Source organism: Coloeus monedula, assembly GCF_965178545.1.
Source record: "Coloeus monedula genome assembly, chromosome: 13".
In the NCBI taxonomy this organism is placed as follows: Eukaryota; Metazoa; Chordata; class Aves; order Passeriformes; family Corvidae; genus Coloeus; species Coloeus monedula.
Window position 1 is genome coordinate 12,288,781 of NC_138793.1, and position 14,682 is coordinate 12,303,462.

General features: G+C 46.6%; 1 protein-coding gene across 1 annotated transcript in view; it reads left to right on the plus strand.

The window, feature by feature from the left end:
• Nucleotides 1-14,682, plus strand: part of NECAB2 (N-terminal EF-hand calcium binding protein 2) — a gene marked incomplete at both ends in the record, with an annotated part of 75,017 nt that overhangs the window by 44,660 nt on the left and 15,675 nt on the right. Inside the window, 2 exons of the mRNA XM_082289968.1 lie at nucleotides 11,402-11,427; nucleotides 14,119-14,216. Of these exons, the coding sequence (XP_082146094.1) occupies nucleotides 11,402-11,427; nucleotides 14,119-14,216 (124 nt within the window). The remainder of the gene's footprint in view (nucleotides 1-11,401; nucleotides 11,428-14,118; nucleotides 14,217-14,682) is intronic.

Below are 14,682 nucleotides of genomic sequence, written 5' to 3' on the forward strand. Positions count from 1 at the left end.
ACCTCATGCTCTCAATATCTCACTATTTGCTTCTGGCAATTAGCAACCCATTCAGCTGAGCTCTGAACAATCCCTGTCTCTTTTGCTGTTCAATATTACAGATATTACAAATAGAAATTGGATTAGCCCAGGCTTCCATATCAAGTGGAAATAGGCAAAATGTTAAATATTCACTCATCAAAAGAGGCCATTTCTGACTGTTTCATACTGTTGACAGTTTGTGCATAGAAACGTAAGAGATCATCTCCTCCCTCCAAAAAGGAATATTTATTTGTTTTAGTGGTTTGCTCTGAAAACTGAGCTAAAAGAAATAATGAGAGCTTAAAAACATGGATAAATTACTTCTTTTGATGTAAAGGAGAGGGCCAACAAGTGGAGGGAAGTGTGTGGAAAAAACATCTGAAGTGTAGCTTTGCTGCAAGCCAGAGGTATTTGTGCCATTATCGTGCCCCTGTGAAGGTGAAAACTCACAGCATCCCTTGGCTTTCTTGCGCGGGGAGGAGCAGGACAGCAGCACCGCGGCACAGCGGGCTGAGGGGGTCAGTCAGACCGATGGAAATGGCTCTTTTCTGGGTAACTCAGCCCTGCAGGCTCCAGCACGGAACCGCTCTGAAATCCAGGCAGTGATTTCCAGTTCGGGTTATGAATACTTACACCCTTTCCACCTCTGTAACTCGCTCATCACGGCACTCGTGTGCCTGTCTTGTTCTTGTCCCTGCTGTGCTGGGCACCCACACACAGCACTGGCTCTGCGAGTGCCCCCAAGGTCCCTGCAGTGGCATTTGGTGGGGGGTAGCCTGAGCCCCCAGCCCTGCTCAGCATCCCAGCTGCGGGCAGAGGAGGCGCCGCACGGACCGGCAGCTGCTCGGGGCTCCGCATCCCGGCCGTGGCTCGGCAGGATCGCTCCCTGTGTGCCGGGCACGGCAGGATCGCTCCCTGTGTGCCGGGATACGGCAGGATCGCTCCCTGTGTGCCGGGCACGGCAGGATCGTTCCCTGTGTGCCAGGCACGGCAGGATCGTTCCCTGTGTGCCGGGCACGGCAGGATCGCTCCCTGTGTGCCAGGCACGGCAGGATCGCTCCCTGTGTGCCGGGGCACGGCAGGATCGCTCCCTGTGTGCCGGGATACGGCAGGATCGCTCCCTGTGTGCCAGGCACGGCAGGATCGCTCCCTGTGTGCCGGGATACGGCAGGATCGCTCCCTGTGTGCCGGGGTGCAGCAGCCCTGCCCGAGTGCTCGCATCGCTCCGTAATGCTGGTGCGTGTTGCTGCTTTTTTGCTGGCCAGGCTGGAAAAAACTCTCAGTAGTTCCCTGAGCAGTGGGTGGGAGCCCTTCCGGACAACTTTCTGTTCCTTTGGTTTTTAATGCACTTTACTGAGCACTCCACAACAGGAGGGCTACGCCGTGATTTTGTGAATGAGCATCACGGGCTGAAACCATTCTTTTCCTTCCTGATACTTATTTGATATTTTTCTGCAAAAAGGGAACCCACGTTGCACAAAACCGAAATAGTTACTGCAACTATCCCTGTGAAAGAGTTTACATTCACAGCAGTCCAAATGCACCGTAAACAGCTGGCATTTAAAAGTCTGTCTTGAGGCTGATGACTTTGAACAAGCCTGACAGCAAAATTGATGTGCCGTTAACTGCTGTATTTACTGCTCTTGAAATGCTTTTTGGGAGATGAAGAGCTGGGTTTACAAGCAGGCTGTGCTGCAGGATGCAGGCTGAAGACGCTGCATGGGACCAGGACGTCAAAATTAAGTAATCAGCTATCTCAATGCAACATGATGATAATATCCCAGAAAACCATGCTACATTTCCAAAATGGAGCTGGTGGGGACCCTGAGAGACCCTGAGAGCAAAGAAGTTGCCTGTGCTGCCTCTGTGCTGACCATGACGTGTCCAGCCCATCCTTTCAAGGACGACAGTCCTAGTTTTGCCTGGCGCTGTCAGGCGATGAAGATAATCAATACAGTAATCATCAGTTTAATAAATTGGAAAGTGCCATCCCTCCTAGCATCCCTCCTACCTAAGTTACTTGCAGGCTGTAATTAAACCTGCCTTCTCTTTTCTTTGGTGCACTTGTGGGCAGAGTGATATTTTTCAAGAAGAAGTCATCCGTCAAAAAAAAAAAAAAAGAAGGAGGGTTTCCATGTAATTTATTAGGAATTTGGCACATGCAGAGAGTTGAAAATGTTTCATACTGTACTAAATGTCTGTTTTACTGAAGGTGGTGACTGTGCTTAGAAGCCGTTGGATTAAGCTTAGTAAATTAGTGTGCTGCATTGATATATTTTTCAGGATATTAACTGTGCTGTTAGCAACAGGTTTTTTGTGTTATCATCTTGTTCAGAGTTTTTGTGAGCTTTTCAAGAGATTTTTGTTTATGAGTGAGTGGTTAGAGGTTCTGGCCAACTGTGACAGCAAATCATGAAATGGTTTTACCAGGTACAGGGAATGATGCAAGAGGACATTGCCTTAATCACCCAAAATTTTCTTCCTTGGGCAGAAACAACTCCACCAGTCTTTACTCTTAACATACAGATCCTGGGTGGTCCCAACTGGATATGGAAGGGGGAAAATCCCTCCCCTTGCCCACAGTGGAGTTGCAGAAGGCTGTGGTGCCCCAGCCACAGGCAGTGAGGTGAGAGGTTTTGTGAAGGGCAGCAGTGGGGCTGGTCTGCCTTGGGCTTCTCCTGCACTCCCCAGAGTCCAGGGATTTGGGTTCATGATCAGGCCTCTGTGGAAAATTGTCCCTTGATGCTGCATTTTGGATGTTATTTTCTAGAAGTCATAAGGCAGGAAGGGCAGAGCCTCATGGATGCTGAGCCTGGTTCATTGGTGGTACCCAAACCCCAGTTCTGGAGCTGTGTGGCAAAGCAGGAGGGTGTGGCACAGACTGGCAGCCTGAAGCGCCATATTGCAGTTCCTGATGAATGAACTAACAAATGTCTGGTACTTCACAGGTGCCAGTTTATTGCTGCTGTCTTTTTTAAAAATGACATTTATTTCTCTTTTAACTAGCAAGAGCTTTGAGCATGCTTTTCAACAGCATCCAGACCACTGTTTCATTTTTATCCATATTCAGTCACTTTTCCTGCTGCCCTTGATGATTAGAGCCATGTGTTTTGTTCTGTCAAACACTTCACCACACAGAAAATGTTGTTTTGGTTGTCTTGAAACTACTGATGAAAGAAAGCATCTGGTCTGTGTCAGGGAGGGTTTGAAGCTTGGGACTTTCTGAGAATGGTGGAGAGGCAACCGGGGTCTTCACTGGGCTGTTTCTGACACCAACCTGTGGCTGTACAGAGGCAATTGGGTTACTTGGAGGCTTGGCTTACTGTGACCAGTGTTTCATAAGTGTCTGTGGCTGCAGAATGCATCAGTATGCCAAGGGAGTGAGGAGCTGAACCAGCCTTGAAATACAGCAGCAATCTTTGAAAATGTGAAACTAGCGAATAATATGTTATGTTGTGATGGCCTTCATCTTTATGGTAAATATTGAGTCCCTGAAAGGAAATGGAAGCTGAGTTGTGCTGCAAAAAGCCGTGTCTAATCCTCCCCACTCCCCCTGACAACGTGCCCATTCTGGTTTTATCAGCTGCACAAGCAAAAGCAGGAATATTCCTGTGAACACACCACAGGCACACCAAGCCCAGCGTGTGTGTGTGGAGCCTGTGTTCATTGCTCCTCACCATGCTCCTCAGCCCTCACCCTCACCACGGGGAGGGGAGCAGGCACATGGTCCAGGTTCTGTGGGGTCAGCAGGGTCACCCCTGGGAGCCTCTGAGACAACATGAGCTGTCATTGCAGAAGAGTTTCCCCATTTTTCAAAGCCAGGAAAACCCACACCAAAACCCTTTCCTTGAAGACTGTGATGAGTGTAAAACTGGGGTGGAAGTAAGGGGTTCTGCAAGAAGAAGTGGGGATGAATCCAAAAGAAGACCAGCACCTGAGATTTCACAGGATATTCTGTGTTGGAAGGGATTATTGAGTCCAGCTCCTCTGTGAATGGTCTCTTTGAGGATCAAACTCACAAGCTTGGTGTTATCAGCACCATGCTCTGATCAGCTGAGCTAATGAGGTCACAGTGGGCAGAGGCACCTTCAGCTGCTGCATCCACACTTCCCCTTGGATGGTTTGGGACTTCAGGGATTGTATTTAGCAAGTTCAGTAGCCTCCTCATGTCATTTTTATAACGTTTATTACTGCTACAAGATGAATGCAACTGTATTTGCAGGTCACTGGCTAGAGAACAGACATCTTCTCATCACATCCCTAATTACTGCTTGTGTGGAGTGCTATGGCAACTGCCTTTCTGCAGGGCATCTGTGCTCTGTATCACAGGCTTTTTTGGAGCAGATCCAGGCATTTTTGCCCCAAAGTGTGCCACCCATCTGGGAAGTTCAGCCTCATGACGTATCAATTAGGAGTCAGTGTTCAGTGCTAACCACCCTTCCCTACTCCCCACCCTCCCCCTTTTCTTTTGCAATCAGATCTGGAGCAGGATTTGTAAAAGAGGCACCTTACTGTGGGTGTATGAAAGCACTTCTGAGCTAAACTCAGGCTCTGGCACTGTGGGAAGGATGCCAGTGGGCAGGTCTGCCTGTAAACCCTGCAGGTTGGGCTGTGCAGTGGCTGTAGGGTGCTGAGGCCCTTTGTTGAGGGGTGTGGCTGTCCCCAGGAGAGCCACCAGACACTCTCAGGGATCTGCCGTGAGGCTTCCATATCAAGGAGGAGGAGAAGGTAGTAAAGATCTTCTGCTGATCTCCCCCATCATAGCAGAAGATCACCGAAAAGAGCATCTTTGGTGATGCTGAAACCACAGATGTGGGTATCTGAGATGCTTTTTGTCTGGCTTGGGCAGGGGGAGCCCTGCCTGCCAGACCTCAGCAGGGAACTGAGACCTCCTGGTTTCTCTCTGTGCTTCTACAGGCAGAGCAATTCCACTGTGGACTCCCTGTGTGACTGCAGCAGCTTCACAGGGTCTTGTTCTGTAGGGAGGGAACAGCCTTGAAGCAGGATGAACAAAGGACCGTGTTTTATCCTGAGCCTACCAGGTTTACTGTGCTTGTTTGTATTGAAGGTCAGTTCAGTTTACCTTGAAAAATCAGTGTTTTCCATATTACTGGCTTTTAATGAAGGCTCTGCTGCCCTGGTGCTCCAGAGGAGAGCACTCGGTGCAGAGCTCACAGCTCTGGGCACCAGCATTTCCAATGAACGTGGGCGTGTGGTTTGGAAAGTGGATCTGGGCAGTGTCTCAATTAATGAGAACCCAGATGGCTTATAAAGGCAAGAAGCTGCAGAGAAAGCCATGTGAAAATATTACTATTAAAATGTTTTAAATACTGAAACATTACTATCCAGTGGACCTGAATGAAGGTGTGCTGTGCAGCCCCAGTGCTGCTCACCTTCTGTCTTGCTGAACAGAGAGCCATGCTCATCACACAGTGTGGAAAGAAGCAAAACTGTCCCTGTCTTGGTCCTCATCTGCCTAAATCCCAAGGAAAGATGTGCAACGAGCAGGAAGGAAGCCAGCCCCAGGTTTAGGTGAGCAGAACATCCTTGGGGGACACTAGACTTCAGCCTTCAAATGGTGAGTGAAAATCCTGTTTTATAGCAAGGGCAAGTAGGAGGAAAGCGACCATCTCTCAAAGTATGCAGAATGTGTTATAAACCCCAAACCTGCACCACAGGTGATGAGACTGTAATCAAAGTTTATATGTGAAAACTTCATACAAAATCCTCCTTTTGCTTCTCTGTATTTCTGGGCAATTCTTTGTCCCTATTTTTTTTCCTCTGTGCTATCAGGGCTTTAGAGAAAAACATGTTTTGTTGCTGGGCTTTCAGAGGCCTTTACTGTGCTCACCAGGTGCTCAGTGATGGAGCATATGCTAAGGGAAAATAAAGTTGTTAGTTTTGCTTTAGAGAAGGCAGCATTTTTCTCCCCTGCAGGAGCCCCCATGGGAGCTGTTCTCCACAGGTGTTATAATCTAAATCATTGTGCTTCAGTGCTGGAAGTGTCCTGGTTAGATGGTGATCCATGTGCACTCTGCAAAACTTTTCCTCTTTCATATAATGTGGATTTTGGGAGAAACCTCTGGAGTAAATGATAACCCCTGTGTCATCTCTTGCCTCATGGCTCTCCTCCATCCACTCTGGGAGTTCAAACATGTGGTACTTTCTGCCCTGCTGGAAAAAGAAAATACCTGCTGGGTTATTTCAGGCTCACTGCTCACTCTATTTATTGCTGTACTGAATAGGGAGCAGGGCAATAGTGCCTGCACCAGCATGTGCACCTTAGAATTATTCCTGCTGAAGCACACCACAAATTTATGTCATGCAAGAAACAGGGACATTTGGCAGCAGAAAAAGACCATCCTTAAAGTAAAGCCAGGTAGGCAGCAGAGCCCCAGCTGCCAGCTTGCCACAGCTAAAGCAATTAAAGCCAAACCTGATATATGTTCTGAATCCTTCTCTGCCTCTGTCTTTCGAAGCTGCAGGTGGCTGGATGTCCTTCTGGTTGTGGACAGCCTTGGCATATGGTTTCTGCTGTTTCTTTGCAATGTGGCACACCAGACTTTGGAAGTCCTTTTTTAAGTCATACCATAAGAGTGGTTTGGGGTTTTTTTTAAGCAAGCAGATGGGTAAAGGGGAGGTACTTGGATTGGTCTTGGGAAGGATTTACCAGGATTCACCAGAAGATACAAGATGGGCTTGGAAAGTGGTTTAATTCTTTAGAATTAAAGTTATTCAGCTCTTGACTGGCATCCAGTATTTGGTATTTCTCATGCTCTGCCTGGAATAATTTCTCTCTCTGTGGGGCTTGTGTAAAAAATATTTCATTGAGTCAGAAACTAATGATCAGAAGTGACCATCTGTGACCCCTTAGTAGGCATCTGGATGCATATCTGCCACTTCTGAGGTGTTGAGATACCACAGCACTGTTGCTGATGGGACTAGAAGCCTTTTCATCAGATACAATAATATTTTCCAGCTGCACTTGTTGTTTTTTAGTCTTTCCTAAATGAAAATGAGTTCTGCAGGTGGCTAATGCTAGAGGATAATTTGTTTCCGTGCTCGTTTGAAGCCTTGTGGCAAACCCAAAGCTGCAAATAAAAGATGGAAATAAAAGTAGAACGTGATTTCGGGAAGGAACCATCCATTTTCTGTGCTGGTGAAGTGACTAAGCCGTGTGGCTGCTGATGCAAACCTTTCATCTGCCCAAGGAAAAGGGTTGTTATCTTCAGCTGAAGCTGATCGGGCACCGAGCAGCATTTGAGCAGCACATCCAGGCAGATATTTGCATGAGAAACGTGAAGATGAGACTTTGATGTATTTGCAACTTCTGAATTCCCATTATGTTTTTGATTGTACTGCCTGTTGGGAGTGACTGAAACACCTTTCCTTTGGCTGAGCTGAAACCCAGGAAGGGAATTTCATGCCCCACTCCTCCACATTATCTTTTTCAGTCTGAGATAACTTTTTCTCTCCTCTCTTTATTCGAAGTCTGGAAAAATATGTTAATGACAGCACATCAGAGACCATCAGCCTTAGGGAGGCAGGGAGATGCTGGGAAAGAGAGGGAGAGAGGCTGGATTGCAGACTCCTGGCTGTGTTTGTTGGAAGGAACCTCTGCAGGTCAGCAGCAGCACTGGACCAGGACATCCCTGACTTTGCCATGCTGAGACCTCCTGGGATGTTCTCTGGGTAACCCCCTCCTGTGCTGTGCTCCCCTGGGCTTGCTTATTAAGAGCTAATCCAAATAATCATCATGGGGAATTTCCAGAAATATTTCATTTTCCTGGTGGAAAACACTGATTTGCTTTAGCAAAGTGTTAGGCTGGATCTGGATCGATTAGTTGGATGTTCTGACCCAAGACCTGGATGTTGCATGGTACCATCACCCACCCAGACGTCTGGCTGCTGGGATGCTCAGCTTGAGGCCATAATCCTTGGGCTGTTGGACACCTGCTGGACACAGGTCCTCTGCCTGAAGGTGCTGCTTCCTGGGATAAAGTCTCAAAGATGGCATCATGTTTCAAGAAAGGTGGGTACAGGAATGAAAAAGATTTACAAACTGATGTGACTTGCCAGGGGTCCTCGTTAGCTCTAGTGCTCATCAAACCACAGTTTAACTCTGGGTGGGGCTTTGTGGGGAGAAATGTATTTCTTTCTGGAGTATGCAGGAGGCACAGCCATTACTCTGGGCAGCCTCTTGCTCCTACAAGTCATGCATCAGTAATTACTCCCTCAGCAAGTTCACTTAATTAATCCCACTGAGGGGATGCTCTCGCAGCATGGTCATTGCTCTTTAAACTGCATACACAGGAGGAGTATCATGCTTAGAGGTCTTTTCTTTTTCTTTGAAATAGTTGGATATGAACCAGGAGAGAAAACTATTTCCCCATTGCCAATATGTTTATCTGGTCAAATGATCCCAGTGTATTTAAATGGAGGGAGTGGTGAGCAATAAACAGTCCTTTTTTGTGGCCAAAGTAGTTCATGGCTTGGGTTCTGCCTTTTCAGAAGGTGGTCTAGGTTGAAATCTGAGCTCTTGTGTTTGACTCTACTTCTGTTGGAGCAATTAGGTCCCAAATGGCAAATGGAGGATCTCCAAAGTATATCTTTGCCTTGGAAGGTAACCTCAAAGGGTGCACATCCCCAGCAAGACTGGGGATGCAGGGTGGTGCTGCTCCATGCTAGAGCCTCATTGGTTGGCAAATAGAGAAAAGGCCTGGATTTTCAAAAAGACTTGGATTTTCTTGATTTTTTTTCTCCTTTGAAAGGAAGACTTTTGTTTTGGAATGAGATCAGATAGATATGGTCTCTACTTTGCAGAAAAAATTGAAAGACAGAAAGCTTTAATAATTCTTTCATTTCTACTTAAACTTCATTACATTCTGCTTAGTTAGTTGGGTTACGGCTTCAATAAGCCCCTGAATTAGTCATATTATTGATGCAACAAAAAAAATCAAAAGCTAATTCACAGCCAAGTGTTCTGGTACTTGAAAGGCTTCTTTCATTTTTTTCCTGGAAACATGAGAACAACTTGTGATTTTTCTTTTTAACTTATTGTTGTAAACAGGAATGTTGAATGTTTGGCACCTGAAAAAAAAGTGGTAACTAATGCTCACCTAAATATTATTCTGCTGAAGGGTTTTGTGATATGTGATTGCTCCAAAAATACCCTCTGAAGGGCAGCTCTGGGATGAAGGGTTGGGGATGACAAGGGAGCTCGTCAGGAGCCAGAACCTCCCATTTCACAAGGCCTGAACCCCAGATCCTGAATATCTGCATAATAAAAATCCCTACTGGCATAACCCATGGTGGGGGTTAGATACTGAAGCATTAAACCACCAGATCAGCTTGTAAATTGTTTTGTAGCCAGGTGTTGCACATGGCTTGTGCTATGCAGCTCCCAGGCTGGGCCAGAAACCCCCCTGTAACAGCGGTGGGGATGTGGCTCTGTGTCAGCGATGTTCCCAGCAGGCAAACTCCTGGGGGATGGAAACAGCCTGCTCAAGTACCCATTGATTTCTCCTTACAGTTTTTCATCTGAACATTATCATATTTCTTATTAAGTCAGCTTGTGGCTTCAGTAATTTCTTTCATTAGGCTTATTCTGAAGGCAAGATGACTTAAAATTAAAAGCAACTTCTCAGCCGAGTTAACATTCAAGCACAATTAAGTTAAATCATACACTGGCAAGATGTGAGGAAATAAAAGACCAATTTTGGCAGCAGCAGATCAATTATTACAATGCAGAATCACAGGGAATACAATAATAGGTTGGTTTTTTCTCAGTAACATGCCCTAGCTGCAAACCCATAACCACGTCAGTAGGTGTTTATAAACAATAACTGTCTTCTGAAAGATATTATTGAAACACTTTGTGGGTGATGCTGATGTAAAAGCTACTCTTACGCATGTGACTGAAAGCAGCATTTGACTTCCCAGGCTGTGTGCTGAGAGAGCTTTGGTGAACAACCAGCTGTGGTCCTGAGGCTGTGCCAGCATTGGAAATGCATCTGCTGGGGGTCTCACCTGAATTCCTCTGCTGCTGCATTGCTGAAGCTCCGTGCTGGCAGTCACTTGCTGCCAAAGTGCTGTGCTCTGCCAAAGCTCCTGGGATCAGGAGTGACTCTGTTGCACAGTGTTTTGTATCTGTGTATTCAGTGGATTTGGCCATGAGAACACCTAGTCAGGGAAGCTGAGCCCACAGCATCCCCAGAGGCTTTTGTAGGGTTCAGGGAAGTAATTCCAGGGTTTGAGGAAGATGATAAGTCTCCAAGAGAATGAAGATAAAGTAGTGCAAAAGCTCATTTTGCGGAGAGAGGCGTGTGCTGCCCGCCCCTGCCACAGCAGCCACCCCTGCAGGTGTGTCCTGCACCACCAGTGTCCTGCACTCGAGACAAGAGGTGACTTCTTTACACCATGACAGGCATCACTTACCCAAAAGGGGGTGTGATTCAGCACCTCGTGCTTTTTCAGCAGGACACAAGGCAGGTGGCACACTTCTGTCAAACAGCACCTCACGAGCTCGAGACATTTGGACATCAAGGCAGGGCTGCAGGAGGATGCTGTCAATGAAAGCCCTAATCCACTTATGCTGGCAGGTTAGACAGAGCAGGGATGAGTTTAGTTAAAGATATAAAGATATTTATATTCCAGGATATAAGTGGATTGATAAAATATAATTCTATAAGAGATTGTTCCAGTCCTTGAATGGCACTAACGATTGTGTGGGAATAGGAGGCACAGAGAGATTAGCAGGAATCTTTATTTCCCAAGCAGGTTGTCTGTTGAGATGTTGTTATGTAAACTAAGTGTTCATGTGTTAAGAAGTAATCGTGCAATTTTGTCTGGAGGGAGTCCCAGGCAAGAGCTACTTCGTAAGGACAGAATTAGGAGAATTGGTCCATCAAGAAAAGTACATTTTGCAAATTTTTATTCTGAGTAAATGGGAACAAACACATTCCTTGCCATATTGAGTGCCTCACCAGGGTGTTGCCAGGCTGGATGTTTGTAAGGAAGTCAGAGGAGTTGATGTGCCAGGTGTGCTGGGTCTTCCTTGGACAAAGGTCTCCCTGTGGTGGGGGATGTACAAGTACCCATTTTCCCCTCAGGCAATAGCCAAAATGACTTGTGAACCTATTCCAGCTGCACAGATGCTGAAGTTGCTCTGAGTGGCACAAACCCTTCTCTTCTCCACAGGCTGTCCCCACTGGTGGCTGGGGGATGCTGAGGGGGCGGGAGATGTTGCAGGAGGGCATCTGGAGTTAAGCCCATGGGAATTCTACCTGTAGCCTTCATCTGTCCTGTACATTAAAATTGTCTTTCTCTCTCTCTCTTTTTTTTCTGCTTCCTCCCCTGCCTCCTTCTCCCCCTCTTCCAGCAATGTGGACACCAAGGAGCTGTGTGGTGAGTGCAGTCCCTCTTTTTGGGCAAAAGCAATCACTGTGTGCACGAGGGCCTTCGAAGGATGTGTGAAACCCAGTACAGAGCTTGCAGTGCTGTGGCAGCTGTGGAGCTGGGGGATCTCAGCCCTGCTGCTGCTCTGCCCCTTATTCCACAGGAAAATTGGCAAAACTTTTTTCATTTTCTTGCAGCACAAATGGGGTCAGAGCTAAGTGAAGCACATGGATCCCGTTCAATAACAAGCTGGAGTTTAATTTCTGGAGATGTCATAGCTTCCAGCTTCGCTCTGAAGTTCAAAAAACCCATCTCCCTCTGCAATACCTGTAACATGTTTCTCCCTAGGCCAGCCTTCATGTTTCCCAGCAGGCTGCCTGAGGGGTGCAATACCTCTGCTGTACCTCCCACAGCTTGCCAAAATTAAAGGCTGAACAGAAAATCTGTGATAATATTTTGTCCCACACCTTGACCAGAAAGAGAATATTTCCTGCTGGGATTTCTGAAGGGCTTTGCCTCACTAGGAGGTGACTCAAGCTGCTCACTCAGGTGTATTTTGCTATGGATGCTTGTTATTGGGAAATGTTTCCTTCACCCCAGCTTTTTGGGAGGAAATAGGGAGAGAGGCATGTGGCCTTGCAGAGAGCTGATCCACCTCTTCTCCTCCCCTCCTGTGCCAGGATGCAGAACATGTAAAATCACCTCAGCAGGTCTTCACCATTTACCTTCATCACTTTGCCACTAATTATAGCCTTTGGAAGTCTGTCTGGGAGTGGGTTGTGCAGACAGAGATGGGGTTACTGGGTGCCTGTGCCAGCACCAGGCAGTTACTCCTCATTCCTGATCCTTTAAAGACCTCTCTGTCCATAGGTGTGTCTGCACCAGGACATTGTCCAGGGTTTCTCTCTGCTGGTGTACTCACCCCCTGCCCACACCATTTTGAGCATCCAAGCTGGCAGCAAAAGCAACAACATTTCCCCTTTCCACTGATTATTCCTGCTTGTCCTTGTTTGGGTATGCAAGAAACGAAGATTTCCATAAAATCCTTTTGGTCTGCTGATGATATGATGGGCTTGTTCCCGTCACTCCATTCTTATTGCACTGGGTCTCCTTGCCAGCTGACCCAAGAAATCAAACCCCCACAGCTTGCACCATCAACTTTGCCAGGAAATCCAGCGGTACCAATGGCATTGTTTGACCCCAATTGGCTTTCTCCATCACTCTGATAAAATCAGAAAATTACGTGGCTGTCACCCAGCGTGATCCCATCTCGCTGCCTCTCCCAGGGGTGAAGCTGCCAGGACAGAGGGGAGATAAACCATCACCTCCTGTGGAAAGCTGGGGGAAGCCAGAGAAAGGATCAATCAGCACAAGTTCCTGCCTAGATCTGTTATCTGCTGAATACCTGCCCTTGCCTGTGATTTATTTGCTTGCTTCTCTTCTAAGTATTAAACATAAACTCCCAGTTTATCTAAATGGGAGCTGTGGTGTCTTTCTTGAAATGAGTTGTGTATTATAAGATGTTGAGAGTATCTTAAAAGGCATTTCTTGAGCCCTGCAGCTTTGCACGAATGAATAACACTAAAGCAGCAGAGCTGAACACTTTGTTAAAGTCAACTCTGTTCTCCTCCCATGTGCCCCTTGGTCAGTGTCAAGGGCTGTGCTGTGCCCACAACAGCTCATTTCTCCTGAGATGGATGGGTCCATCTTGTTGTTTCAGGACTTAGAAAATGTCTTTACCTTTCAGCCCTGCTCGATTTTTCTTTCCCAGGTAGGAAGGAAAACACAAACAAACACGCTGCAATGAGAATAAGCTGTTTGGCTTATCGTGGAACAGCTGCTGTCAGACACGCTGTGACATTCTGGTTTCTGCCAAAATCTTCTTCCCTTTGGATATGTTCTCAGACTGTAAATAGCTATAGGCACTTCTAATTAAGCCAAGAAAACCTAATTAGTGGGGTTGTTTCCTGAAGTCTCTGCACTCCACAGAGATGTCACCTCAGTGTGAAGCTCCATGTCCTAGTGCTGAGGAATGGCCCCAGCGGCTTTTAAGGAGCAGCTTTTTGCTGTGCTCTGTGTCAATCACCAGAAACAGGGGAAGGATAAGGATGGCACAGAGAAAGTGTGGCTCCTTCTCTGTGGAGAACACGTGATTTCGGGCCCAGCTTGCAGCTCTGTTCTCTTCCTTTCAAGGCATATTTTACTCTCAGAAGCCTATTCAACCTGTGATGGTGGGTTGAGGTGCAAATGTGATAGGAATGTAGGGAACGATGTAAGGCCAGTCTCAGCTCATATGAATTGGGGTGAACCGGGGAAGTATTTGGATGCTTTGAGTGGCAAAGAATGTCAAGGGGGATTTCTTCTGAGACTTCTCCCTCCATGCCAGCAGTAGGAGGGAGAGAGACCATATAAAATCAAATGCAGAAGTAGGTGTAGAAATAAAGACCCTGATGAATTCTTTTCAGTGGGAATTACTGGGTCTTACATCTCCTTTTTGCAATGGTCCCAAACTTCATGGGAATCACACCACTTCCCATCCCTTCAGGACAAATTGTGACTTTGACTGAAGATAAAGAGTATAAAAATATACCTGGAACCATCCTCTCAGGTTTATCTTACCACCAATAGTAAATCTTGCTGTGCTGTGTGGCCTCAAGTTACATTAACATGTTCCCATCATGTTTCTCTTGGTTTTCCCAGACTATTTTGCTGACCATATGGGAGACTATGAAGATGTTTTGGCCTCCCTGGAGATGCTGAACCTCTCCATCCTGAAGGCCATGGACTACACCAAACGGGTGAGTTCTCCTTCCTGCACCTCAAGTTTCACAGGCACAGAGTGAGCACTGTAAATGTCGCATTAAAGAGCACATAAATCTGAAAGGTCCTCATCCTCTTCAGCAGTGCTGTGTGCTCCTGCTCTGCAGACAACGTGGCCTCTTGGTCTCTGGGGTGGGATTTTGAATGCATGAGTTGCTGTTAGCATCACTGGCAGGGCTTTTAGAAACTTCACATGATAGAGCTGCCTTTAAACCCAGCTTCCATCTTGGAAGGCATCCTGCTTTCCAAATACAGTTGCTCATGTGTGAAGCTGCTGTATTAGAAACTAGAGGGCTGTGTGTTTGAAGGACCACAGAAGAATCATGCAAGCACCAAAACCGAGATATAATGCCCTGTTTTACAAGTGCAAAGTAGCCCTAAGTCTTTAAAAAATCCATCATGTATATTAATGATACTGGACTATTATAGACACTGACAGTGATC